The 26,181-nt window shown below is 36.5% G+C and overlaps 1 protein-coding gene across 2 annotated transcripts in view; it reads right to left on the bottom strand.

Moving 5' to 3' along the window:
- The window catches only part of ZZZ3 (zinc finger ZZ-type containing 3), a 46,136-nt gene that overhangs the window by 1,828 nt on the left and 18,127 nt on the right, over window positions 1–26,181 (bottom strand). Inside the window, exons 4-12 of one of the 2 annotated variants that reach the window (XM_062497503.1) lie at window positions 13,326–13,464; window positions 11,785–11,932; window positions 11,585–11,703; window positions 11,214–11,285; window positions 10,940–11,041; window positions 9,875–9,970; window positions 5,702–5,854; window positions 2,712–2,846; window positions 45–145 (exon numbers count right to left, since the gene is read on the bottom strand). In XM_062497503.1, the coding sequence (XP_062353487.1) occupies window positions 45–145; window positions 2,712–2,846; window positions 5,702–5,854; window positions 9,875–9,970; window positions 10,940–11,041; window positions 11,214–11,285; window positions 11,585–11,703; window positions 11,785–11,932; window positions 13,326–13,464 (1,065 nt within the window). The remainder of the gene's footprint in view (window positions 1–44; window positions 146–2,711; window positions 2,847–5,701; window positions 5,855–9,874; window positions 9,971–10,939; window positions 11,042–11,213; window positions 11,286–11,584; window positions 11,704–11,784; window positions 11,933–13,325; window positions 13,465–26,181) is intronic. The other variant, XM_062497504.1, reaches the window with a different exon arrangement.

Raw genomic sequence — 26,181 nt, 5'->3', positions numbered from 1 at the left:
TTCAATCTAATGACACATAACAAGTAGAAGCACAGGCTGCTCACCAGTCAGAACACGAATCACAGAAATCCAAGGACATTTCTTGAGGGCAGTCTTGGCAGTGCCACCGAACGCCCTGGATGGGTTCAATCCCGCAGTTATCACACTGTGGAGCAGAGACAAGAGCACTGAGAAAACGGCCCCTGGAGGCACCTCCACTGCTGACAGCACACTCCAGCTCACCACTTGGAAATCTCTGCGTGTCCCTGTGCTACTGCCAGCCCACACAGCTGCATTCCCCTCACCACAGACCACAATGTATTTGTGGATAAAGAAGTTCTCATTCTCTAGGAGAGGCCCTAGAGAGCCCTGAGGATCCATCAAGCTTTTGCTTGCTTCTCACTCCACCTTGGCATTATCCTGCTCGAGAAAAGCAGCCCAGCCCTGCCTGCAGACACTGCTTATCCTCAGGTGGCTCTAAGAACTGCAGTGACACAAGGATGTGATGCTTCACACAAGCCCAGCCACATGGAATGTCAGCCTTTCCATGGCTGAAGGAAGCAGTAAGACAAGAGCAGACCAGCAGAGCCTGCTGGGGGCTGCAGATCAGGGCACACTGATGCCCTGTCCAACTCAGGAAATGTAGTAACACATCATAGGTGAGCTGGAGCTAAAAGCCAGATGACCAGGAAGGAAGGGGAATATACATGTTCAGAGCGGGAAACTGAGGTCTGGAACTAAAACTGAGCAAGAAGGTAAGAACTAATCCCAAGTGCAAGAGTGCAGCGTGAAGAGAAAAAAAAATAAAGTAAAAACAAAACACGAAAGACTACATGAAAAATTCACAGTGATACAGAAGAGGGACAGAAAGGCAAAAATATTTGATCAAAAAAGAAAAGAAACCAATAAAATGGGCCTTGCAGGCTAGGAGAGCTTTTCAAAAATCTAAATTATGAAGAGTGTTGCAGAGACAGGAGAATGAAAAGGCAAATGAAATGAGGGAAACAAGCCTGTACTCCCATAGCTCATCCTCTATCCATCTATCAGAACCTGAAGTTCTGTCTCAGCATCTGTGAAAGCCACTGGCACAGCAGCAGCTCCTGCCACCACTAAGGCACTCAGGGTTACAAACACCTTACACACAGATCTGCCACAGCTTCATCCCTTCTGTCCACAGATGGCTTTCCATGTGTGAGGGCTGATAATGAGGGACTAAGCATACCAAGAGCTGTTCTTTGAAAATAACAAGTTCAGAATAATGCTAGAACTGAAATATTGGCTCCAGTCATCTGAATTTGAGAACCAAGACAGTGGAAAGCGTTGACCTTAATTTTTATGCTCAAGCTCCCCTCTGCCCTGTGAAACAGAAATAATACTATGCCTTTCATTTTGTAATGAAGAAAAGAAGTATTTCCAAATTGCTTGGATATTATAGCAGTGAAAGCCATAAAAATCTCACAAGGGATTCAATAATTCAATATTCAAAGCACAGGTTGAATAATGTGTAGTAAATGAGGCCAAAGGCTGCGCAAAATCCAAACTGCTCTCAATGGCTGCTTATTAGGTGAGGTCTATCCAGCCCACAGACTGAATTTCCTGAGGGAAAACAGTCCATAATCACCTGATTTCACAGCTTACTATAATGCATAATACAATCAAACCCAAATGCAAAGAAATGATCAAATTCAGATGCTTGACACTGTGTAATGCAAATTTACTTTTCAGAATGATTTTATGTAGAAAGAGCAGTTTATTAAAATCTGGTCTGCCTGATTAAAGTTTCAAATCTGGCGGGGGGGGGGGGGGGGGGCGGCGCACAGAAAGAAAATGCTGATTTAAAAAATCCCCACAAAATGAAACACCAAACATACAATGCCAACTAAAACCAACAAAAATAAGAAGCACCTTGGTGATCTAATAGCTTACATCTGTCAGTATCAACTGATGAGGCTGTCTTTATTTTACAGTCAGTTTGAACTGAACCTTGAACTATCCTTGCATTGTTATGTAAAAGGATATTAGAAAAGAAATCTACCTCCATAACACTAAAAAACCCCCACCTGTTCCAACAGTTACAGTGACCAATTAGACACAAAATACCTTGCAAACCAGAAAATTAAGATTTCAAGAATGCCCTTTCTTTCATGTTGCCTATTAATGGTTGTTACTGGGACAACACATCAGCTTAACTTAGTGTTTATTTTCTTAGTTTTACATAAACATTGTTTTATGTCCTTGATTCAACTTCTGGCAGTTATCACTTGATGAGGTTGTGAATTTTCTACAAAACAAAGAAAATATTAATCTATTACTCTTATCCAAAATCTCTGTCTCTTCTTTGGCCTCAGGTGGAGGCAAAATTACTCCAAATTCATAATCAGAAAATGATCATTAATGAATGACTGTCAAAACAGAATGTAGCGTCAAATGGAATTCTATCATGACTTAACAAGGCTCTAAGACAAGCTTTATTTTCATAATGCTGTAAGGAAAAGAGAGTGTTTATTTATTTCCATATAACATCAGCATTCAGTGAAAGCTGAGCTAAGCCAGAAAGTTAATTACGTGAGCTGTTTTTCTTAAAGAAAATGAGGGAAAACAAATTCCAATAACAAGAACTAAGGAACCAAACTTGCTATACTAGACAAAATCTTTTCAGGAAATTCAAGCCATATTCTCTTGGAAAACTTCTACATTCCACAGAGCAACAGAAGAACATCTCTAGCACTCACCTTAAATCCCACGTGCTGCACAAACCCACTTTCTGCATGCATCTGCTGGAGTTTCTGTTTCTTCAACTTCTTAAACTCTAACAGCTCTTTGTATTCGGGTAACTCTCGGTATGTAACTGGAATACTCTCTTCATCCTGTTCAGGGTACAAAAAGCCCAGAACAATATTCTTACTTTAGCAATACAGTAACTAGTAAGACATACATTTGTTCCGTAAATCACTATGTATGATTTAAAGTGTTTAAGAAAATGATGGCATTATTCTAACATACTGGGAAAATACTCCTAAAACTATACCCAGTATTAACTTCTCATCTTTACTGGTAAGAATAAAATGCAAGGAGAAGCACCATGCTGTGACTGGAAGAGTAGAACTTCCAGAGTTACCCAACTCCCTTTATCCCTTTACTGTCTCTTAACAACTTATAAAAACAGATTGCTATTTCTTCATAAATTATGAAGCAGTTGTCTCCCTACAGGCCAGTGCAGACATCTTTGCCAGAGAGATACCACTAATGGTTCTCTTTTTCAAGGACGTGCAAGTTCTGTTTTTTCCTCATGCAGTTTCTTTCAGCAAAGGTTGAGGATCTGCTATGCAAGGACAGAAGCTCTAATTCTAATTCTATTTCTAGTTCAGATGCTCATTTCAAGGTAATGACTTTGCTGTAGCAGCTGTAGTTGGTAGAAGTCACCTGTTTTCAAAAATGACAATTCTTTCCTGATGTAGAGCAGTTTTCACATCCTACACTGACAGGAAGCTTCAGGTAGGGAAAACAACTATTACTACAAGATAGTGATTAAAATTCTTCTAATGTAGCCTGAATGTGTAATTTCCATTTCTTTTTATGAATCTGTGAAGACTGAAGATTCTGTATTATTTAGTAAGTTTATTAAAGGAAGTGAGGGAAAGAGGTTTTACCACATTTCTGAAAGGCCTTATCAATTATTTAATTGCAATTATGAATCTACATAAAGGATTAGACTGCAAACTAGCAGAAAAGTTATGGTTAAATGACACAATTCAGTTGTTTAGTGATAAGCTACATTCTCTATAATATAAAACAGGGATTCACCTTCCATGCAAATCTCAGAAGTTTTTCTGAGAAAAACTGCCTGTTACAAAAATAACTGCATACAGAATGAAGTATGCTTTAATAGCTCCCTGTGTGGAGAATTCATTCTAGAATAGTAAATAGCTGTGTCCTAGAATAATTAGACTACTCAAAAAATTAAGAAATAGTAACTAAAAAGTAAATGAACTCTGTTAGGAATAGTGGGTCTTCACTTGAAAATAACTTGTTTATACCAAAATATAATTTTTCAGGAATAGTTATGACTGGTAATAGTTACCACAGGCAATTTTTTTTTGTCTTTACACAGGAAAAGCATGTGGTAATACCACTGTGAAATCAAAGAAAACATTATTTTCCTGCTACACTGCTTTTCTTCTGCTAAATGACAGAGTCTTTTTCTCCAAGACAGCAACTGTCACTAAAATCTGACTTTTAACACTAGAACAGAATCCTGTAGCTTCATTCTGAATATAGTTTACAGTCATTTTTTGCTTCCAAATTGCTATTATTTTGCACTGATGGTGGGGGATCTTTTTGGTAACTGAGCTGCCCTGTGTCTTTCTACCTCCTTGAAAACTATCTGGAAATGTTACTCTAGTGAAGGAAGAAAAGATTATGCCAAATGAAAAAAAAAAGTTTCTGTGTGCATTTGTGGCACATGACCATTATTATCACTACAAAAATGTGAAACTTCAAGTTCTGTCCGAATAAAAATAATTCCCAGCTGATTTATGGTGCCCACATTAATTATGAGTTAGGGCACCATGGCAAAACCAAAATATTTCAGAAAACTGTTCAGAACAATTAGAAAATATGTATTTAAAAACAATACAGAACAAAAACATGTTAGCTGAAAACCAGCTGCATTGCATCTTTTCTAATATGCATTTTGCTTTCCATGCCTTTTAAGATTCTTATTGGAATATGCAAAGTTACCAGGAATGTCTGTGGATGAGCTGAAAGACCATCACAGAGAGAATACCGAACATGGGCAAAGATGGGATTTAAGACTGGGAAATAGATAAGTAAATGTAATAATTAAGGAAGTCTACACACTGCAGGTAAAAGGGTCACTAAAAATGAATGGAATTATAGTGGGTGGCCTCAATACTTGTGTTATGCAACAAGGTTTTCACACACAAGATGTCACTACGCTCACAAAACAAAAATAGAATTAACTAGTCAGGTTCTTCAGTCTAAGGAAAACAGGAAAACCACAGTGATTCACACCAGCTGTGAAACTTGCCCAGCTCCCAAGCAGTAGGATGTAGTCCCTCTATGACTCTGTATGGAAATGGGAACAACATATGTCTAAATTCTGGTTGTATTATTGCATGTGATAAATTAGGAAAGTAGCACATTCCATGAGGTAGCAATTCACTGGGTTAGCATGTCTACTAGAATTTGCCTCTAAGAATACATAAATATGCTTGTTGATTGACAAGTCACTCTGTTAGTTCACACTTTGAAGCGGATTTCACAAAATTCTTAATTAATTCAGCCAGTAGAAGATAAAAAAACCAATGATGCCAATTGCATTTGAATTTTACCAGGGCTCTGTGTAACCTTTCTAAAACACATCTTTAACCAGAATCCCAACTATATCATCTACACGATTTTCAAACCTCTCTCATGCCAGATCACTTACTAAAAATATGCAACTAAAACTTCTTTGAGATATTTCAGGACAGAACAGTTTATGACTTACAGACTTCCTTCCTGATTTGGTCTAAATTCTTTGCTGTTGCAGGCTGCTATATTAATGATGTATTTATAATTCAAAATGGCTCATAAATCTTATCACAATTTAATACTTACTTGATGGTATCTAATGGTGAAGCTGCCTAATCCTCTAAACACTAAACAAGGCTAAAGTGACATCAAGCAAGACATTCTCTGACGGATTTAAATGACATACCGATACTTCCTCTTCTGCTGCAGTATCCATATGGCTGTGAAAACTGCATCTGTCATCATCTTCATCCATATAAACTGGAGGTTCATGAGATGTCATGAAAGTTGAAGGTTTGAAAAGATGTTTATTTAAAGGATGTTGCCGTCTACTTGATGACTACAGTGAAAAAATGGTATATTTTTAAAAACATTCCTTGGCTATTATTTAAATAATCCTCATTGATACAACTTTGCCTGGAATTTGCTCTTTTGCACTAAATAATCTATGATGTTTCTAGTTACTTATATTTCTGTGTCATGGCCTCCCACTGCTGGAGCTCTTCCCCACAACAGGTAGAATCCAATGAACAGTGCAATATTTTGGTAAAAATGCAGCAAGAATGAGCCCTTCCAATAAAACCCCAATCATTTAAACACGTGAGACTGACAAACACATTAAAATACAATGTAAGGCTATTACAATTTTGAAGACTGAGGACCAGAGAGCAAAAACATCCAACTTCCTTAGTGTGTGAGACTATGCAAGGAAGCAATTTTGCACAGGTCCAAGACCCAAAATGTCCAGGATTGACACTTAATCAGCTTTTTATATATCTGTGCCTCAGGAAAAAAAACCAAACAACCAAAAAACAAGTCTAGAACTACTGTCCTGGTGCAGGAGAGATAAAGCAATTCATTGCAATAGAAAGAGGATTCTAAGAGTTAGAAAGAACAGCTCTCTGAAGGTTTTCATTGCCACTGCATGAAAAAGGAACCTAAGAAACATTAGATGACATAAATTACTCCAGCAGTGCACATCTAGAAACTTTCAACTTTAATGGTGTCTGAAGATGTAGAATGCATGCCAGTTTTAAAAGAGGTTACTAAAAGGCACTCAGCCCTTATTACTTATTCCCAGGTGGGAGAATATTAAATATCAAAAGGAGGAATTTGGGGTGAATGAAACTGATCAACCCCTTACTTAGCTACTTTCTAGACCAGCATTTTGGCATTTAATGTCAAAACTTACATTCCTTGACTTAAAAAAACCCTATAGTGTGAATCAAAAACGCAATGAAAAATGCTTTTTCTAACAATCATAAAAGAGAGGATTGTTTTACACAATGCCTAGCTGCTCATACAGCTAAAGCAAAAGGAATACTTGCAATAGTTAGTATTTTCTCCTTTTATATCAAGATCTTTTATCCCAAAAGGTTCCTATATCTGTTACTAACCTGTAGCATTATAGTATAACCCTTTATCTCTAAGGAGGGGCTCAATCTCTAAAGAGGGATGTAGCATTATTTTACAGTTGTGCACAGTTCAAAAATTAAAGGCACAGATGACACGAATTATTTAGATGGAATGCATCTATGCAGACAGAAGTACCAGGAGGAATTGAGATTAGCTCTGTTTTAGTCTCAGTGGAAGAGATGAAGTCTGTAGTACCAGCTGGAAGGTGGTACCTCTGATCTGCAGAGCTACTACAGGGCAAAAAGAAAAATAATTTCTTCTAAGACTAATGTACTATACCTATTGTGTTGAATTTTTTCACTTTCTGCCTTATGAACACCAGCTACCGGTGTTCTGGTGCTTTTATGGTTTCCCTTAAGATTTCAAACCTCTCTTAAATACATCTATGTATAGATGGTATTTCAGCCTGAGCTGACACAGGGATTTATATTTTCTGTTAAAGGAAACAAATCTGCATTCAATACCAGATCTGGAGCCAGGAAAGGAAACTGTGCCTATACTTATACAGCAGCACTGCCATGCATAACAGTGCTGTGACCTACAAACTGAACTGAGGATTAGAATTCTCTTCCTTTGGTGAAGAATGAACTAAAATACTACTTAAAAGCAGACAGCTATAGAGCATATTCCCTGTGGGAAATGTATCTCTAGATTAAGCTTAAAAGCAGGTGCACTAATGATATTATATAAGGATTAAATCGAAAATGATAAGCCATAATTGAAGAACTGAATACTAGAGTCCTAAATCTCTGATCCAGTTTTATTTTCACCAGCAGTAGGTAATGGTTATACAGGAAAATAAACTGATGCATCCTGCTTATTTTCCTGTATCATTAGTTAGAACAGACATATGTCATATGAGCAGATATACAAGGTAACTTCAACAAGGTGTTCAAAAACTGAACAGGTTTCTAACCTCTCCAGTAATCATTTTAAAAAAAGCATCCTGAATAATCCCTGTAGAGAAATGCAAGTATTTTCTTGTGAAGTGCCCCTTTTGACACAAATGTTTACATTAAATATATCTATGTTTCTTATTTTCCCATAGGTCTAGGATATAGGTTTATATTTTCACATAGGTATGTGCTTTAAGTATGAGCATACAGGTTTCATATTCTATTACTGGCAATAAAGCAGATACACTAGAGCTACAGTCACTCAATATCAAAATTAGGACTGGCATGACCCAGACTTCCAATAGCCCTTGCACTTCCTTTCTGCCACATTTTATCTCCACGGGAGACCTGGGAGTAACTAACCTGGTATGGTGCTGTCAATCTGTGCTCTAAGCAGACAGCTCTATTAGCAGGCTGAGAGCTCCATTTCTCCACATACACTATCTGTTTCACTTTTTCATCTGCTGTATTTCTTACAAAGGATTCAAATATAACACAGGGATGCTGCTTAATACAAACCAGGGCAGAATGACCTAACTGTTATGACCTGGAAATAAGGATGTGAATCACACTGCAAAAACTGATGTAAGTATTGGATATGTTCTAGATAGAAGCCTAAGAAAAATCTGTATGATGGGACCATTACTCTTGCAATATGAGATTAAGAATTTTATAGAAAATATGTTTCACTCTTGATTATACTGGGTTTGTTCATGGTGCGATCACTGTTCATGTTAGTGAAAAATACAATTAAAATGTCCCACACTGACTGATTAAGAACTCCCACTGTTTATCAAATACAGTGATCTGCTGCCTCACAACACTACACACAGTCTGTAATGATGGTCTTTCCAAACAAAATAAACAGGAAAGAACAAAAGGTGTGACCAAGATAACTGTAAGTGATAGAGTGACATAAAAAACTCAAATGTTTATCATTTTCAGAACTACATTTTCAACACCTGTTGAGATCAGCCACACAGTATTATTGTACTACAGAAATTGGCCCCAACTGTGTAAGTAATTTGGAATTCAGATTAATCTCCACAGCATTTAATGTATCACTGTTTCCAGCTGTTTTTTTGGTTCTTCTGTCAGAAAGCACTTTTCCAATAGACAAGGTGGCAAGCAGTCATGTCTGCACCTTCCCTGCCTCTGTTTATACTGCACAATAGTACATTAAAACCCTGGTGAAAGTAAAATGGTACTATCATGATGGATGGCAAACTGGAAAGGCTCCAATACAAGCACTTACTGTTTGCAGTAACTTCAGAGAACACAAGGAAACAACTAAGGGTATGTAAGACTTCCAATCATTACACACCAACTGTGGCAGATCTTTATATCAACCCATGGACAGCAACTTTTTTTCCAACCTTTCAAAGAAATCTGCAGGTTTGCCTTTTTGTAGAATCATTGCAAGTTTACTCTATTATTTATCAGAAAATATCATGGACACCTGGATGCAAACCAGTAATGTTACTCCACAAAATACCTCTGTAAGGGGTTTTGCAGAAGTTTCATAAATACTGAGGAAACAAACAAACAAACAACAACAAAAAAAAAACTACACAAAACCACCCAAACCCAACAAATAAAATCCCCATGAAACCTGAGACTGTCCTCTTTTACTGTCTATGGACCTTATTAATACCCAAGAGCACCATAAAGATTACTTAAATCAAATCACGTGACTGTCTGCATAGAAATTTAGTCTTTGCTTTTGTAAATCAAGATTCTTTGGGACCATATTTTTTTCTCACCCATTCCAAGATCAGAAAGCTTGAGCTAATGCAGCATGCTCAGTTATACATAATTTTCTATGGTTTTATTAATTAGAAGATTACTGTACAATATGTTATAAGGATCCTTATCTTCATCCAACACTTCCTGATCAGTTATAGTAAACTTACAAATGAAGAAGAATTACCCCAAGACCATAATTCTACACTGCCAATTCAGCCTGCAATATGAAAAATATTAATGATTCTGGCTCAATTTGCACATAAATGCAAACAAAAACACAGGATTCTGCAACATTGTCTCACCTTTTTGGAATATAAATATAAGTTTGGTGTTCTTCCGGGAACTGGAATACCAGCTTTAGTCAGTTTAATAAAATATTTCTGCACTCTACTGGCAACCTAGAAAAAACCAACATGCAACAACTCAGTGTCAAATGAAATGTAACTGGTCTTCACTCCAAAGTTTTGCCAGGATTGCTACATTGACTCAGAATGCCAGTAAAAGAAATCCTCTGGATTCTACTTTGTGACAATTACTCTAACTGGTACCTATCTTGCAGTGCTGCATTTGAACTATTTCCAGATGCTTTGACAGCTTTCAGAAAAAAAAAAAAAACCCTTTCTTTAAACATATGCAGAAGAACTTGCAAAAATTGTGATAAAAAGAACTTTAATAGTTTGCTTCCTGCTGCAGCTAAACCCATCCTTAACAATAGCAGATACGTTTTCCATAGCACACAGAAAGTAGGTCTCCATTTATGAAATAAGCATGTCTATTTTTCTCAGATGCAAAGAAATATAGATATGATCAGAAATGAGGTAATCCAGTATACTGAAGTACTTAATTATATTTTTATCATACAAATGACATAAAAGAAATTAAAATACTGTAATCACAGAACACCAGCATTTTTTACTTCTGGCCAAAATGGAGAAATTCTGTCATTTTAGGGGAAAAATTCCAACAAGTCAGATGCAGAAGTACTTGGTGTCTCCTCATCTGTGTCCTCCTTCTGTCTGTGATATTTACATGTCTGCCCATTCTACAGTGCTGAGGTGCAAGAAACCCAGCACTACAGTTTATCTCACAGCTGGTGTCACTACACTTGCTGCACAGAATTAAATTCATGCTGTCAATATCTAATGAACAATTAGGTTTGGCAACTTTGCCATGGGCTTTGGAGCACATTTGACATTCTGTATTTGAGATCCAGTGTAAGAGTCACATTACTGGTGAAATGCAGGCCCTGCTGTTACATTCTTAAGACAAAATGATTACTGAAAATACACTGAATTTTCTTTATTGGTATTTAAAAAAATTAAAGAGTGAAGATAAGGGATTACTTCTTGAAGTGTTTTACATGTTACCTGCTTTGCTGTTCTATTTCCCAGTTCATCTGCTATCTTCTGCCACCGTCGGGACTCCACCTCCTCTGGTGGATACTTCAGAAGCAACTGCTCAAGCTTTTTCTAAATCAACAGTAAAAAGGAATAAATACATTTTTCCTAGTAGACGTGTAAGTTGTCAAATATCTAAATACTTGTGACTCTGATCTCCAAAGTGCTATAAACATTATTACAAAATCTGCTTTTATGCTCACGTATGTTGCCACAGCTACAAAATTAAAGAGTTTCCTGTTACCTGTTCCTCTACAGTCCACAGCTGGTTAAAAGTTTCAGGTTTGGTCTCATCACAAAGTCGCCCTCTTATCATCTGCTCAAATACAGGACATAAAATGGAATATGTGTTTAGAAAAATAATAGCTGGGATAATTGATTTAACCCTTTTCATACTCAAGTTAAACCAAAACCAAACCAAAGCATGAGACTTCAGGACAAAATTTGCCAAAACTGAAGTTTAGTTCCGGGATTTGAGTACAGGAATGCCATGTCACCATCAACATGAACATTTGAAGTAAAGTTAAAATACTCACGTTCCATACTTAAAAGAGGAAAAAAACAATTTCAAAATTACTATTTTGTAATTCCTTTTCTTTCCTTCTGAACAACTACCTGTGGACGACTGTTTGTGGAACCTTCTGGACCATCGCTTAAAGGCAAGACAGAGTACGAAATAGACTCTCCATCCTTCTTGGGATCCAAAGGACTTTTTGGTCTTGCAGGGATACCTACTGTAAGCAACACAAAGGAAGAATTATTGAACTACCACACTGGTCATTTCTTTCTTGTAACATATGCCCACTTTCTTTTACCTTTGTCAAAAATCAGCTTCACTCTCCTACTGTTACGTTTTTGGTTTTTGAATTCTCTCTCAAAGTTTCCAAGGCTAGTGGTGTATTGGTCCCAGGCAATCTCAGGGAGCTGAACAACTCTCTGAGGAAATGGAAGACCCATATCAACCTGCAAAAATAAGAATGAAAAGTAAAAAGCAATATTTAATGCAATCACCTTATATCCAAACCAAAACCTACAAATACTGAAATGTTCCAAAACCCAATGCTGCTTTTTACTTGACAGAAGAATGGAAAACCAGGATTTCTGAACTGCCATGCAGCACAGTTTTTTTAAAGAGAAGGTGAGATCTTTCAAGAATTATACACAACAGTGCACATAAAATATGCAGCGGCACGGTCAATGATGGCTTATTGAGCATAAAACTTTAAAGTGTGCATTTCACAGCTGAAGCCAGGTGTTTGACACTTCAGTAACCTGATTCTAACTGTCCTTTGTTAAACATACCATTAGGTCAGGATGTGTACCTTTTTTAACCCAGGAACCCAAAAGATTCAGAGTTTTATCACCTGATACCTCAACTCCTCCCATCAGAGAAATCTATACCTATTTTGCACTGATTTTGCTGTCTTCTGCCTAGAACAAAGCTGTTGCAAAGCTCACCTCTTTATTTAATGGTCAACTGCAAAACTATCATTCCTTTGGTCCTTTCTGGACAAAAATACAGCACAGGACTTCAAACCTTCATTAGTATTTCCCCACAAAATTACTATCAAATGCAACACTCCTACATCATGCATGCTATTAACTCCTCTCAAAACTTAAAGAGAAGAACAAAGACAACTACTGAAACCAAGGGGTTTACATGTGACCTAGGTGTTAACAAACCTAGGAAAAGAGAGCCATAACTTCACTGAAATACATGTTGCTGTCACACTAGAAGGTAACCATGTTTGCCAGTGGTAGATACTGCAGCAATACAAGATTCAAGCTGAAAACATTTTTTCAGTGCTTCTGTTACTACAGGGTTTCTTAAAGCTTGAAAAGAAAATGTTTCCTTATAGAAATGTGGATTCTCCTCTATCAGACAATGTTCTGTTCTGTTACCTGTAACTCAGCTATGTTTCCTAGTGTTCACTTTGAGTTTGGAATAGAGACTACATTTCCTGCTCTTCAAACTTACCCTACCAAATTCACTCAAAGCACAGATTTTCATTTCTCAAATGAGAAAGATTAGAATTTTTTGATCTGATACTTCCAGTCACCTGTAGACTTCAAGTTGTCTTAAAATACCTACAGTATAATTAGAAATTTAACAATTACATTTCTACATACCAAAAAAAAAGGAAAGGAAGCATATCTGATAAAATCATTGAAGACCTATGTCTTACAGATCTAGTAAGAAAGCAAACAGCTATTTTTGCTCAGCAGTTATAAGATTTTAAGCTCATAATTTTTATGCAAGTGTATATATATCTATTCTTCAATTTCTATAGACGCTGAATTACTAGTTATTAAAAAAAAATTCCAAGTAAGACTTAGGAAAAGTCCATAGAAATACCTTCTTCTGGAGTCTTTCCACAAATCCAATAGGATCTTTCAGTGCTTCTCTCTGGTGTCTGCCTAAACTTTCAAGGTCTTGAACTGCTTGAGTACGTTGAGCCTCGAGTACAGCAATCGTCTGTAACAGTCTCTGATAACTACAGAGACAAAGGAAAACATCTCACTGCATTTGCCTTTAAAAGTGACACCCCCCACCTAAACACTAGCCATGATTATCTACCAGAACCTACCAGATTTCATAGCTTATCTGAACCATTTCATAAACATTTTTACTGAATTATAGTAAAAATATATTAAATTTGAGACTATATGAATTTCTATAAACCCATATGGGAAAAGGTATTTAACTCTCCAGTACCTTCCTTTAAACATAAATTCTACAGTAACTGAAACAATATGGTCTTATATTCATATTCTCAATAGCTGTAACCAACAGGCTTTGCTTACAAAGTTAAAAATACCACAAACAAAATGAGCTAATTTCTCTTCCACTTCAACATCAGCTTCCTTCTACCCCAATACAAGTGGCTACCAGAGAATTTTAACATTTCACTCAATCATCCAAACAGTGGACAGCAATGGTTTAGAAACACAGCATTTTGTAGAAGCCCCAGCTTAGAGCAGAATATGAGAATAATTAACTTAGAGCAGAATATGAGAATAATTTTTGAAATGTATCAACAAACCAAGGAATAAGTAATTTGCAAAATAAATTCAAACCAGATTCCCCTAAGAACACAGAAGCCAAATGAAAATGTCAGTGCTCCCTCAAATGTGCCAGCCCAGATTCTCACAGAGTTTGGAGAGTTTATTTAACAGAAACGCTCGAGTGTCGCTCATGGGACTCCCATGCCTGTACCAGTAATGTGTGCTTTCCAAACTGCTTTTCACAGGGCTCACTCAGACTCAGGAAGTCTTATGACATTTTAACACAGCCTTTAAATAAAGAGTTAACTACCTTTGGTACCTTTTATTAGCTTTAAAGTTACAGTTGCCCACTTCAGTTTCTGAAATCCTGTAGCTACTCATGGCCCCTGTTGCTGCAAATTATTATGTATTACTTTTATCATGACAATGTTTTCTGACATTTAATATTACAACTGTAATTTAGTTCAGCACAAAATACACATACTAAAATCAGGTAAGAGCTGTTCACTACTACAGTATTTCAGTAAATTTTCTTTCTGTTCCCTTATTGCTTAAACAAACACAAGTCTGGCACAATTAAAGTGTACTACAGAAAAGATCCAGAAGTTGCTGAGGTAATTCAAGTTTTTCTATTGACTGCACTTATAATTGGGTAAAGGCTTTAAGTGAAGGGAAGTCAACAGTCTTAAGGCAAAATATAGGCTTTGTACCTTCAAATATTTAAGTTTCTACCTGGACATTAAACTGCTGCCTCTATATGAGAAAAAGTAATTTTTTCTTTCTGGTCAAATATAACATTTACAAACAGAAAATACTGCTATAGTTTCTGAAGTTTCAAACTAAAATACTGAGCTTGTTTAAAAACAATAGGACAAGACTTTGTTATGAATTTTTAACTATGTATATTCATCTGCACATATTCAGGTTTACATGGAACCAAGACCTAAAATGCTTGTTTAATAGGCCATTAATATTGAATGGTACTGAATATTTTCACTACTAGGAAAGTAATCCAGTTTCTTCTAATCAAAATAACTCTGCATGAAGTGAGATGATTAATGTGGCTGTTCTTCAGCAGATGAAAAACTAACTCCAGCAACAGCTGACAAAAGTGGTGACAGCATATCAGAACTGGCCTGAGACAACAGCACAGCTCAGGTTGTTCCAGGCTGACAGGAACCACTGGCTGTGGATGAAGAGCTTTACTGAGACCCTACACACACAGTGTGAGCTCAGGGCTGTGCATGAAGAGCTTTACTGAGACCCTACACACACAGTGTGAGCTCGGGGCTGTGCATGAAGAGCTTTACTGAGACCCTACACACACAGTGTGAGCTCAGGGCTGTGGATGAAGAAGATTCCTCAGACCCTACACACACAGTGTGAGCTCAGGGCTGTGGATGAAGAGCTTTACTGAGACCCTACACACACAGTGTGAGCTCAGGGCTGTGGATGAAGAAGATTCCTCAGACCCTACACACACAGTGTGAGCTCAGGGCTGTGCATGAAGAGCTTTACTGAGACCCTACACACACAGTGTGAGCTCGGGGCTGGTGGCACCTCCAAGCCCTGAAGGCTCCAAGGAAATCAAACAGGCAGGATGCAGATGTAACAACACAGAAGAGCTTAAGGATACCTGGGGAAAGGATTTACCCCAGACAACAAAAAAGCCTGTTTCCATCAGCAGGTGCCCAAACCTGTGTTAACAGAGCCACAGTAACAGAGGCTCAGCAGTGTGCAGAAATTTGCATCTAAGAAACAGGAAGGTATAACATTTTCTTCTTGAGCCATTTTACTTCATTTATTCAAATTCTATATAAGCAATTGATTTTCTAAATGAAATCGAAAAAGAAGTAGTAAATTAATTTAAAACATGTAAATAGATAAAAGTAAAAAGCAACCAAATGTTGGGAGATTTAAATGAAGTGATAATTTAATGATGATTCACATGTGTAAAGGGAAGAAAGAAATCATCTTAATGAGGTAGCCTTAAATAATTTAGTCTTAATGGAAAGAGATGAATTTACATTTGGGGAAAAATAACACAAACTCAAGAGTACTCAACTTCGGTTACTTCTCTCATTAAAACATTCACGTGACCTCACTGAAGTGGTCTTCATGGAATTAAGTAAAAATGCAAGAATGTCAGGATCATTCAAAAAACATGCCACATGATACTGATCTGTGGCTACAGAATAGCATTATAATTGGAGAGAAGGGGTTTTTGAACCAACTGTTCAGACTAAAAGGTTTCCCAGCACTTTTTCATACCTCTATTGAGATATGGATTAACTTGGAGCTATTTATTTAGCTTCCATGTTCAGTTTTTATGGATTAATATATTCTGAAGCCCAGGAATAAGACTGCAATTTTATTAAGTGAGTATCAGAAGTACTGAAGTATACAAAAATGGGGATTTTGGGAACTTTCCTTGCCTGGGCAAAAAACACCTGAAAATACTAGTCTTGAAATACAGTCTGCATACTCCATATTCTGGTACATGCTGCAGAACTGCATTCTCCCCAAACCACTGCACATCCATTTCAACTTCTACAGGACCTTTTAGGGAGCTGTATGTCTGCAAATGTTCTTCTAAGTTTTGAACAACTATTTTTTTCCACAGGTTCATACAGGCTCTCTGGCCCCACATGACTGCAACGAAGCCAAGTATTTCTCTGAAAAAGCAGCAAGCTGCATAATAACACACACACACACACTGAACCCTTTCTTGAAGTCTATCTATTCTGGCCTCAGTCTCAAATGCTATCATAATGCTCCTGCTGCATTATACAAGAGATCATGTGAATGAATAATTTTCAGGACTATTTTAAAAACTGGCTAACAATTCTACTCTCTGTCTTTCCAGATTCTTTTTAAGTAAGCACAATTCTGATCCAAACTACCTCCTGCAGTTGTGTTAAAAATCTCCAAAACTGAAAAAGTCTAATAAAAGAGGAAGTAGCTCATTAATCTGCTGTAAAACCAGCTCCATCCTTCAACAAGGCACTCAAAGAACAATCACCGCTACATCATCCAGCTACAGCGGCATCACTTTCTCTGAAAGATCTGTCAGGAATTGCCAAGGAAAATGATTCCACATCCTTTGCCAAAACCAAACACACTCTTGAGTAATCTCACAGACATGTCCCCTTCCACTGACTGAAGTTACACTTTTCTCAGTGCTAAATACTAACTTGCTGTGATTTAATATAAACATACAAAACCCAAAGCAGTTTTCTTTGCAGGAAATTTTCACTCCAGAGAATGTAATTCTGTTTCCACAATCCCAGTATTGAAACACTCTCGCAAGTTCTTAGATCACATTAATTGACAGGAATCTTCAGGATGAACACTTGAAATCATTCAGCACAGAAACAGCTTCAGAATCTCTGCTGAAAAACCTTAACACAGAGTTTGAGGGACCAATATTTAAAAAAGGAAAGCTACTTCTTACAGATTGACACTGATCAGCAGAAATTCCTGCTGATTCAGGTTTCCTTTTGCAGTGATAAGCACTCCACTCCTCTGGACTGCTCCATGAAGTAATTATCACAGAGCAGAGCCAGATTTCTGGAAGTCATGCCATAAGCAATTAGTTCTTACACAATTTCTATGCATCTTGTTCTAATGGTGATTAGGGACACAGCAGCCTCCTCTCTTGCCTGTGACAAAACTTGAGAATACCATAGCTATTGCCTTCCTGAGACCTATGTCCCTTCTGACCCAGTTTGCTGAGATCTACTTTCAAAATGCTTCTCCCCTCCATTCTTTCCATTCTAATAGTGTTTACATTTCCAGATCAGAGTCACATCACAGATTTCAGTTTGTCTGTGTCAGCACCTAACAGCAACCTTTAGGAAATACTTTATGAATATGGAATCAATCAGCCTTAACAACTGCATCTTTCTTAAGTTAACTCTTGTTTTTTATACTAAATGACTTGGCACTAACCTATAAAAGGGGTGACATCATTCAGCATTATTAAATAAATAATTTCATTTTTACAGTAAAAGTCTGTCAGTCACAGTCCCTCCGTGGTTTCTGCAGGTTTCCTCTCCCTAGAAGAGTACATCCTGTACTTTAAGCCTTAGTTGAATGAGTGATGTAAAAAACTGATAGCACAAAATGAAGATTTTAACTTTTAGGTAGCTAAATCAAATTGGTGGGGGAAATAAAATGGCTGTTGATAAAATACACACAAAACAAACAAACAAACAAAACCCCAAAACAAAACAGAAAAATCAACTCAAAATCAGTATCCGAAGTCACCCGAAATTATTTTGGCAGCTACATTTTCCTTACATCACTCAGTACTTTGCAAAGATATGTAATTTTATGCCTAATTAAAATCAAGTGATTTATCCTCTTGACTTCTAAAATGCTGTGCAGCTGGTGGTCATCAATTTCCACTCCAAAAACTGACTGCACTTCTCCAGCTATATAGTTCACAATATGTTAAAATGTACAGTACCATCAATTCTAGTGGGCTCTGACACTAAAAATGTGTACCATTATTTAGAAATACTCAGTTTTTGTGCAGGTAGGAACCATTTTACATGAGGGTATACACATCTCATAATAAACACAGCTTATAAATATATATATTATTTCCAAGAGCTCTGACACAAAACCAGTTATTAGTCACCAGAAGGATTTGAACAAGTTTTTGTTTCATTGCCATCTGCTGGCACTCCAGCAAAGTACAGATTACAACCTGCTCTCCCATACCCAGGTCATTTATTACCATGGATTTTAGTCTACTAACAGCAATTAAAAAAAAAAATTAGCCTCCCTTATTGGATGCTAAGATGAGAAAGTATTGGATATTAAACATGCAAAGACTCTAAATTATGGAGGAAAAGGGAAACATTAATTGCACTTCGAATTTCCAAGTCACCCAAGAAGCTGTAGTTAAAGAGACTGGCTCCCTGGAGAAACCTCTTAATCAGATTAAACAAAACCTTGCCATTTCAAAGAAGTGTGTTTTTTTTATTTGGGTTTGTTTGAGTTCAGAAATAACAGAAAACGCTCCCAGCTCCTAAGCATGGCCTGAAATCTTCGCCAGTGTCACAATACAGTAATTACAATACAGTAATTTTGACACTAGAGTTTCTTGCAAATTACTCTGCTGCACAACTAAGATTTAAAAAAAACTCTAACTGCACTCTGGAAGAGTCTAGGAGTCAATGCTGGACATGTAGAGCACAGGACAGCAATGAAAAAGCACAAGAGACCAATGCAGAATGGGCCTTCTTTCATCTCCCTTCAGAAAAAGAGTTTAAGAGTATAATCAATAAGAGCACACATATACGAACCCCTGTCAGGGCCTGTAAAAGCACCTCTGACTGCAGGAAACAACATATGGTGGGTTTTTACCTACCTAATGCTCAGACACTACAACCAAGGTCATCTATTTACAGCTTTTTCTGCAACTCTTTACTAAACTGCCTTCTACTCTGGCTTAACCTCTTTACACATACTGTCATCTACTGTACTTTCACTGAGCATATTTAACAGTCATGCTTCAGACATCTTAAAGTATTTCAAAGGTAAGTAAATAATTAAGCTGCATCTCTACGTTATACATTAAATAACTAAAGTACACGTTAAATGGCTTCTTCAAGTCTACTGTGCCAGGAACAGAACACAAAGCATTATTTGTGAATGTCAGCCTCACACCTATTTAAAACAAAATAGAACTAACCTAAAAAGCACATTTTTAAAGGACATTAAAAAAAAAACCTAATAAATCCTAAGGAAAAAAGAGCAAATCCTACTGCAGTAATTTACCTGGATGCAAAAGAACCATTTTCCACTCAAATTTTACCTTTCTTTCAACTTTCACAGCTTCAGATTTTGTATTTCAACCATCTGAATAGTATTTTATTGGTTATCAACTTGAGATGTCCACTTCTTTCTTTAATTCTTAACTCTTTCCCAGAAACAAAACTCATATATTTCCAGAGGCTTCATTCTTGTCAAGAGCTGTCCAACAAATCCAGTAGGATTTGATTTTGTTGTACAAAAGCACCCTTTATCAAATACCCACATTTCCAGCAACTTTTCAGATTTTTTAGTAGCAACTAGGTCTCTGTGTCTCTAAACAAACACGAAACTTGTTTCAGTCTTGTCAACAAAACAGCACCCCATCAGTCCTCTCCCAGTTAACACAGTTTAATACAGCCTTTTGATACGGACAGTACTCTAAACCATTTGCCTGCAGGACAATGACATTCAGTAGGGAAAAACAGATAGTTGCTTGTCATTCCTGTTTTCCAGGCTTGAATTGACATGAGATGATAAAAGAAATTGTTTTCTTCACAAATGGCACAGAAAGACAGATTGACAGCATATCCCACACTTTTTCTCCTTCCCTCTCATCATATCTAAGGAGAATGCTCTCAATTCCTTTACTGAAGGCAAATACCACACAGATTCCTCCAGCATGCCCACTTGGATATTTTTCTCTAGAAAGATGCTGGGGAAAGCAACCATTCAGAAGGAGCTTTATTGCAGAGACAAAGTAAGAGCAACCCATGTTCCCTTGAAACTGATCCAACTGCAAGAAATCCTCTGATAAAACAAGCACAGAAAGCTGAAAACACCAATTATTGAACTCTTTCAACTCACTCTAAATTAGTTTCTTCAGGTTTTCACCCAAACAAGACACACATACACTCAATTATTCAGGTGTATATTCTTGCTATTGGAACAAATTAACGTATTCCCCTCAAGTATCTGTTACAGTGATATCTGAACATTAGAAATGAATTACAAGAATATGATCTACAATCATGAGTGGCTGAATGTTCTAACAGCAATACAAAGCATTATTCATCAATATTTTTTGGCTAAAGAAGTGGAAGAAAAGTTAGAAATAAGGAAGAAAATTAGTAAAACATGTATTTTTATTAGTACTCACTATAATAACCCATGGACAAATACAGCTGGAAGCAGAAAACTTGGTTTAGGAAGCATAAAACTTTCCAAGATTGCTATACAAAACAGCAGCAATATTTTTACTTTGAGCTATCCAAAGCAAAATAAAGATGTGCAACAGCAAAAAATGAGAAATCAACTGGCTATTCCTACCAAGAACAAAGTTTATAGGAAACCAAAAAGCAGGACCTTTCTAACTCTCAAATGCAGGTACTGTACCAAAGGAGTAACTGTACTGATCAGGACTCACTGCTGACTGAAGGAAGCTTGTACATATGTATTGCTTGTGCAATTTCTTTTTAAAAGATACTGCTGGTCAGTTTTGCAGTTCATGCTGGAGATGCTGTCAAAAATTCATGAAAGACCAGAACAAAATGTTAAAATTAGTAATGAAGCAATTTCAAGATGGGTTAGTTAAAACAGACAAATAAAGATAACCCATTCTCAAAGCAAATGGCAGTCACTTTGTTCTTGTATTTTTGGTGGTATCATTGAGCTTACTAATATTTTAGTGATCCCTACCAAGTAGGCAATTACAGTAACATTAATTTATTCCTTGTTCCACCACACAACTTTACACTGACATAACTGATATAACCACAATTTACTGCTTCTGCTTTTAAGTGTCCTTGTGTCAGCAGCCAAAACCACAGCCAGAGCCTTACTCTCCACACAGCTGAGCTGGGTCAATACATTACTGCCCCATCTTCTCTTGGCTTTTTTTTTTTTTTTTAAAGCAGGACCATGATTCCTATGGCATTTGGTATTTGTTTCCAACTGGTACTTCCTACACCTCAAACCATATTTATTATTTATTGATCCTTAATTTTCCAGTTTAGATATATTTACTAATAAGCATCCTTAGAAATGGTATGCACTTCCAAATGAACAAGGAGAAAAACAATTTTCCACATTTTTTTGGTATTAGAATAGCAGGTTTCTTGTTGCTTATGGTTGCATTTATTTTTAAATAGGTTTGTGTATTTTTCAGCTCCATGATTTTTGGTCCTTGTTGACCAAAGAAACTGGAAAGACAAACAGAATTCTTGTGTATTTCCAAGAACTGGCAGCTTGGAAAGGAGGTGAGACCATAACTACTGTCACTACAAGAGACAGGCAAGCAGAATTCAACTGTTACTTGTCACATTCCTCCATCAGCCCACAAATCCAGAGGTACCACATCAAGGCAGCCAACAGGGAAACACCTCTGCCCTGCAGAGTTCACACTCTCTTCCAGAACTGAATTGCTGCAACAGGGGGCTCTTGGAAGTGAGAACACAGATGTAGACAGAAAAAGAAATCAGGCAAATCAGGAAGGAATTCAAGGGGTAAAGGACACAAATGTAAAATAAATCAAGCTTTACTTGCCACAGAATGCACTATTTAAGTGAGGAGTGCACTGTTTGTTACTGCTGTTCCCTGGGATGATGCTGTGGTTGGCAGCAAGATGCTTCTGTTCAAGGAAGAAAAACGAATGTGACAAATGTACCTGACATTTAATGGCTCCCAGAGTGTGCCCATTCCTAGGGAGCAAAAAGCTGATGGAGCACATGCCCAAGGCATTATCTCTTGCAAAGTAAGAGCTCTAGTCTTTACTGAATAGTTCATATAATTATAAAATATGACTCTATGATTACAATATTCTTAACTAAACCTTAATCTTTAGGCCTGCAAAAATTTTATGTCACATAACTTTTCCTCTGAAAGGTATTTATAGACAGAAATGATCTTCTAAAACATGATAAAACAGTAATGCTGGCAGAAAAAAAATCTCAAAATACTTCATATTTTACGCTGTAGTAAAATAGAAGGATTTAATAAATTAATGTGGTTGCAAGCCTGTTACACTGTCACATTTTAGTAACACAATTACCTGAAAAAGCAAACTGAAGTTGATCAGAAAACCGTATTACAATTTTGTAATTGTTATCCATTGTGTTTCTATTTTGTGCATCAACCACCTGCAGCATCCAACTTCTACACAATTTTACTTAAAGCCAATCCTGGTTTTGGTTACTTAGAGCACAGACCAATCTACTGGACAATAGAAACTACTCTTTGTAAAAACACTGACTTTTCATGTTTTAGTTTTACATTAGTAGGTAATTTTAGAAAAGTATCACTGTATGCCACACCAGTTTTGTGGAACAAAGGATGAATTAAATCACATTGTAATCTAATACATATGGCATTTATGCTTGGTTTTATAAAATTATTAACTTCTCTTTTTCTTCACTAAAATGGTATACTTCATCAATTATTTTAGATGGATGATATATTCTACAAATTACTCAGAGGTATGGATTAAAACTGCTACTATGAAAAGCAACTTGATTTACACCAATTCCCTTTATTCCCTAAGATGAAACAAAGTCAGAAAAAGTTCCCACAGACTAAAACTGACATCTCAGGAAAATGAATTATTAGCTACTCATAGCTACATGACATCATTTCATAGGAACGTTAAGACTTATCTGTACTTATTGACTTATAAGACTTATCTGCTTTATTGAAATAAATCCCTACTGTGTGATGAATTTAATTCAGAGACACTTCACTGAATATACAAGTTCTATTTATAAAACTGATCTATTATTATTAGGCAATATCTTTGAAGACAGACACGGACATTATATCTGAAGACAGACATTATCTTTTCCAGTTAAGGAAAAAACACAGTGCAGGTATAGTTAGAAAATTAGAAATTCAGAAAGAGGACATTGCAGTTACACTTTAAGAAGATTATGTTTAAGTTAGTTCTCACATAACTGGTATGGCAAGGTGCATCAAGTCCTGCTCTAACAATTCAAATGCAGTAAGATGAACTTTTATACAAACCTGCTTTAATTTGATTCTTTAGGCAGAATATTTGTGATTGAATAAAACATAAAACCTATGCCACAGGAAATGCTAAAACTGTTTCTTTTCTTTCTCACATTCATATAATACTAAAGGTGGATCCAAAGACATAAGCACTATCATTATCAATTGTTAAGTATATGTAAATCTGATCCTTGCATGATTCTGCACAGTCTGTGTTTCCAAAATCTCTGCAACAATACAACCTTATTGTAGGTAAGAATCCACAGGACTGGGTTGTAAGAGATGTACTAAAATCCTCATTTGATCTGTCACCACTTTAAATGCCAGTGCAGCTGTTATAATTTTAAATATTATCAAGTAATAAAGATACATAAAATACCTATCTACTGAACAGTGTCCTAACTCTTAGAATTAAATGCCTGTAGGGAACTGCTCATGCATAAGGCAGTGATCTTGCCTCCAAGGCTAAGTGGTTTCTGTAAAACCAACTGCAGTTTATACAATCCTAGAAATGAATTCTGTAACACATTCTGTGCATGTGAAACCTCAATTCCTCAATCACATTTTCATCTAGAACTCAGGACTAAGAGTCAAACAAGGATTGTCTCTTCATGCAAGCTAGTACCTGCCAAGCATGGCAAATCTCCAAAGGAAACAGAGAGGAGGAGGAGGAGGAAGAAGAAAAGGAGTAGAAGACAAAGTAGAAACAAAACTGAAAAAGGGCACTAAATTAATCTGAGTAAAGGCAGAAAGTAGTGAGAATAAAATACTGCACCAGTCAGAAAATTAAAGTAAGCTGCTGCAGTATGAGATAGAATTACAGCATAAAAAGCCACAGCAAAGAGATATGAGAAATGCCTGAGGAAAGACATATGCAAAATACTAAGTACAGCATCTAAAATTCAGCAGTTTAGAAAGTTTTAAATCAGGAAGCTCAGTTTTGATGAAAGTATCTCAGGAGAAAATGCAAACGTTTCTGAGCTAGAACACAGAAGCAAAATTCTCAAGCATATAAGCAAAATTCTCAAATATATACACCAAACTATACTTTTCTAAAAGCAGTAACAATACACAAAAATTTCAATTATGTGTGTAGCAGCAGCAAACATTAACGACACTTTACAATTATACAACCCCCAGATCAGTCTGTTAGTATCAACAAAAATGTCTGTGTTGTGATAAAATTTCTGCTTAGAGATCTCATCTCCATCTTTGTAGGACAGATTATTTTAATAAAGAAGTTGTGGGAACATCCATTTTCAGCCTTCTCTCTGAATAATAATCTGTGATAGTTATTTTTCCTAGTATACCATCCAGTTTTCCCAGAAATATTGATATATGAATATCGTTTAAACATGTTAAGATTCAAAAAGCAACAAAATCCATACAGAAATAAGACTATTTACATTTAAGGTTTTTTTCCTTATAGTAAGTCTTATCAACAGCTCATAAAGCTTTAGGTATGTTCATATTTTATCAATGTCACAATAATATCTTGGAGAGTGAAAATCAACTGTATAAACGTGTGTGTCACCAAGCTATGTAATATAACAACAAAGAATACAGGTTTACAGCCATGCAAAACTGCTTCTATGACACAGAGGAACGTATTTTTTTTCTGTTGTGGAACATTTGAAGAATTATACTAATGCCTTCTGGGAGAAATGTGCCTCCTCAACCTAGCCAAGATGATAATGTCTCTCTGAACTGGCTTTTAAAATATAACAGAAACATAAACCAGAGAAAAAAATCACCCACAGTAATCCCAAACTGATAAATGACAGAAAAACAAAACTGTACCATTTGAAGATGTGATATGCAGAACACCAGAACACTTATCTTAGCCAGAACTGCCACATGCAAAGTGAATATCCTTTATCTCCAACTAAACCTACATTAATAGCATGAGAACTCTGGAATTCTTTGCATCTGACCAATCAGGGAATACATTTCAGACAAACTGGCAGTGTTTGGAGTGTTTTTTAAGTTTAACACTTTAGAAAGTAAGTACCAAATTAGATTAAACAAGGGTATAAATAAGACACTATTCAAAAACTGTTACACATGAATTAGGAGTACCCTCTAATGAACTGTGCTATGTTTAAAACTCAGTAGAGGATATAGCACACTGCACTTGATTCACTCTGTATGTACAGTATGAAATTCTGGATAAATGACAGCTGCACTCATATGTCAAAATATTGCCTTAAGTTCTTCAGAAGGATCCTATTACCATGCAGAACCACCAATATACCAGACTTGTCTTCTTATAAATGTAAACAACTGAAAAGGATTGCCTGTAATTTTCCAGTTTTAATAAAACTTATCTAAATGAAGAAAAGATGCATCTAACACTCCCTGCCTCTAGAAGCATGCCTCCCTTTGGGAAAATAGAAACATAAGACAGAATAAAAAGAATAATCAATTATTTTGGAATTCTGCAT

The sequence above is a fragment of the Cinclus cinclus genome, chromosome 8, assembly GCF_963662255.1.
Source record: "Cinclus cinclus chromosome 8, bCinCin1.1, whole genome shotgun sequence".
Classification (NCBI taxonomy): Eukaryota; Metazoa; Chordata; class Aves; order Passeriformes; family Cinclidae; genus Cinclus; species Cinclus cinclus.
This window is presented reverse-complemented; position numbering and strand designations above follow the sequence as displayed.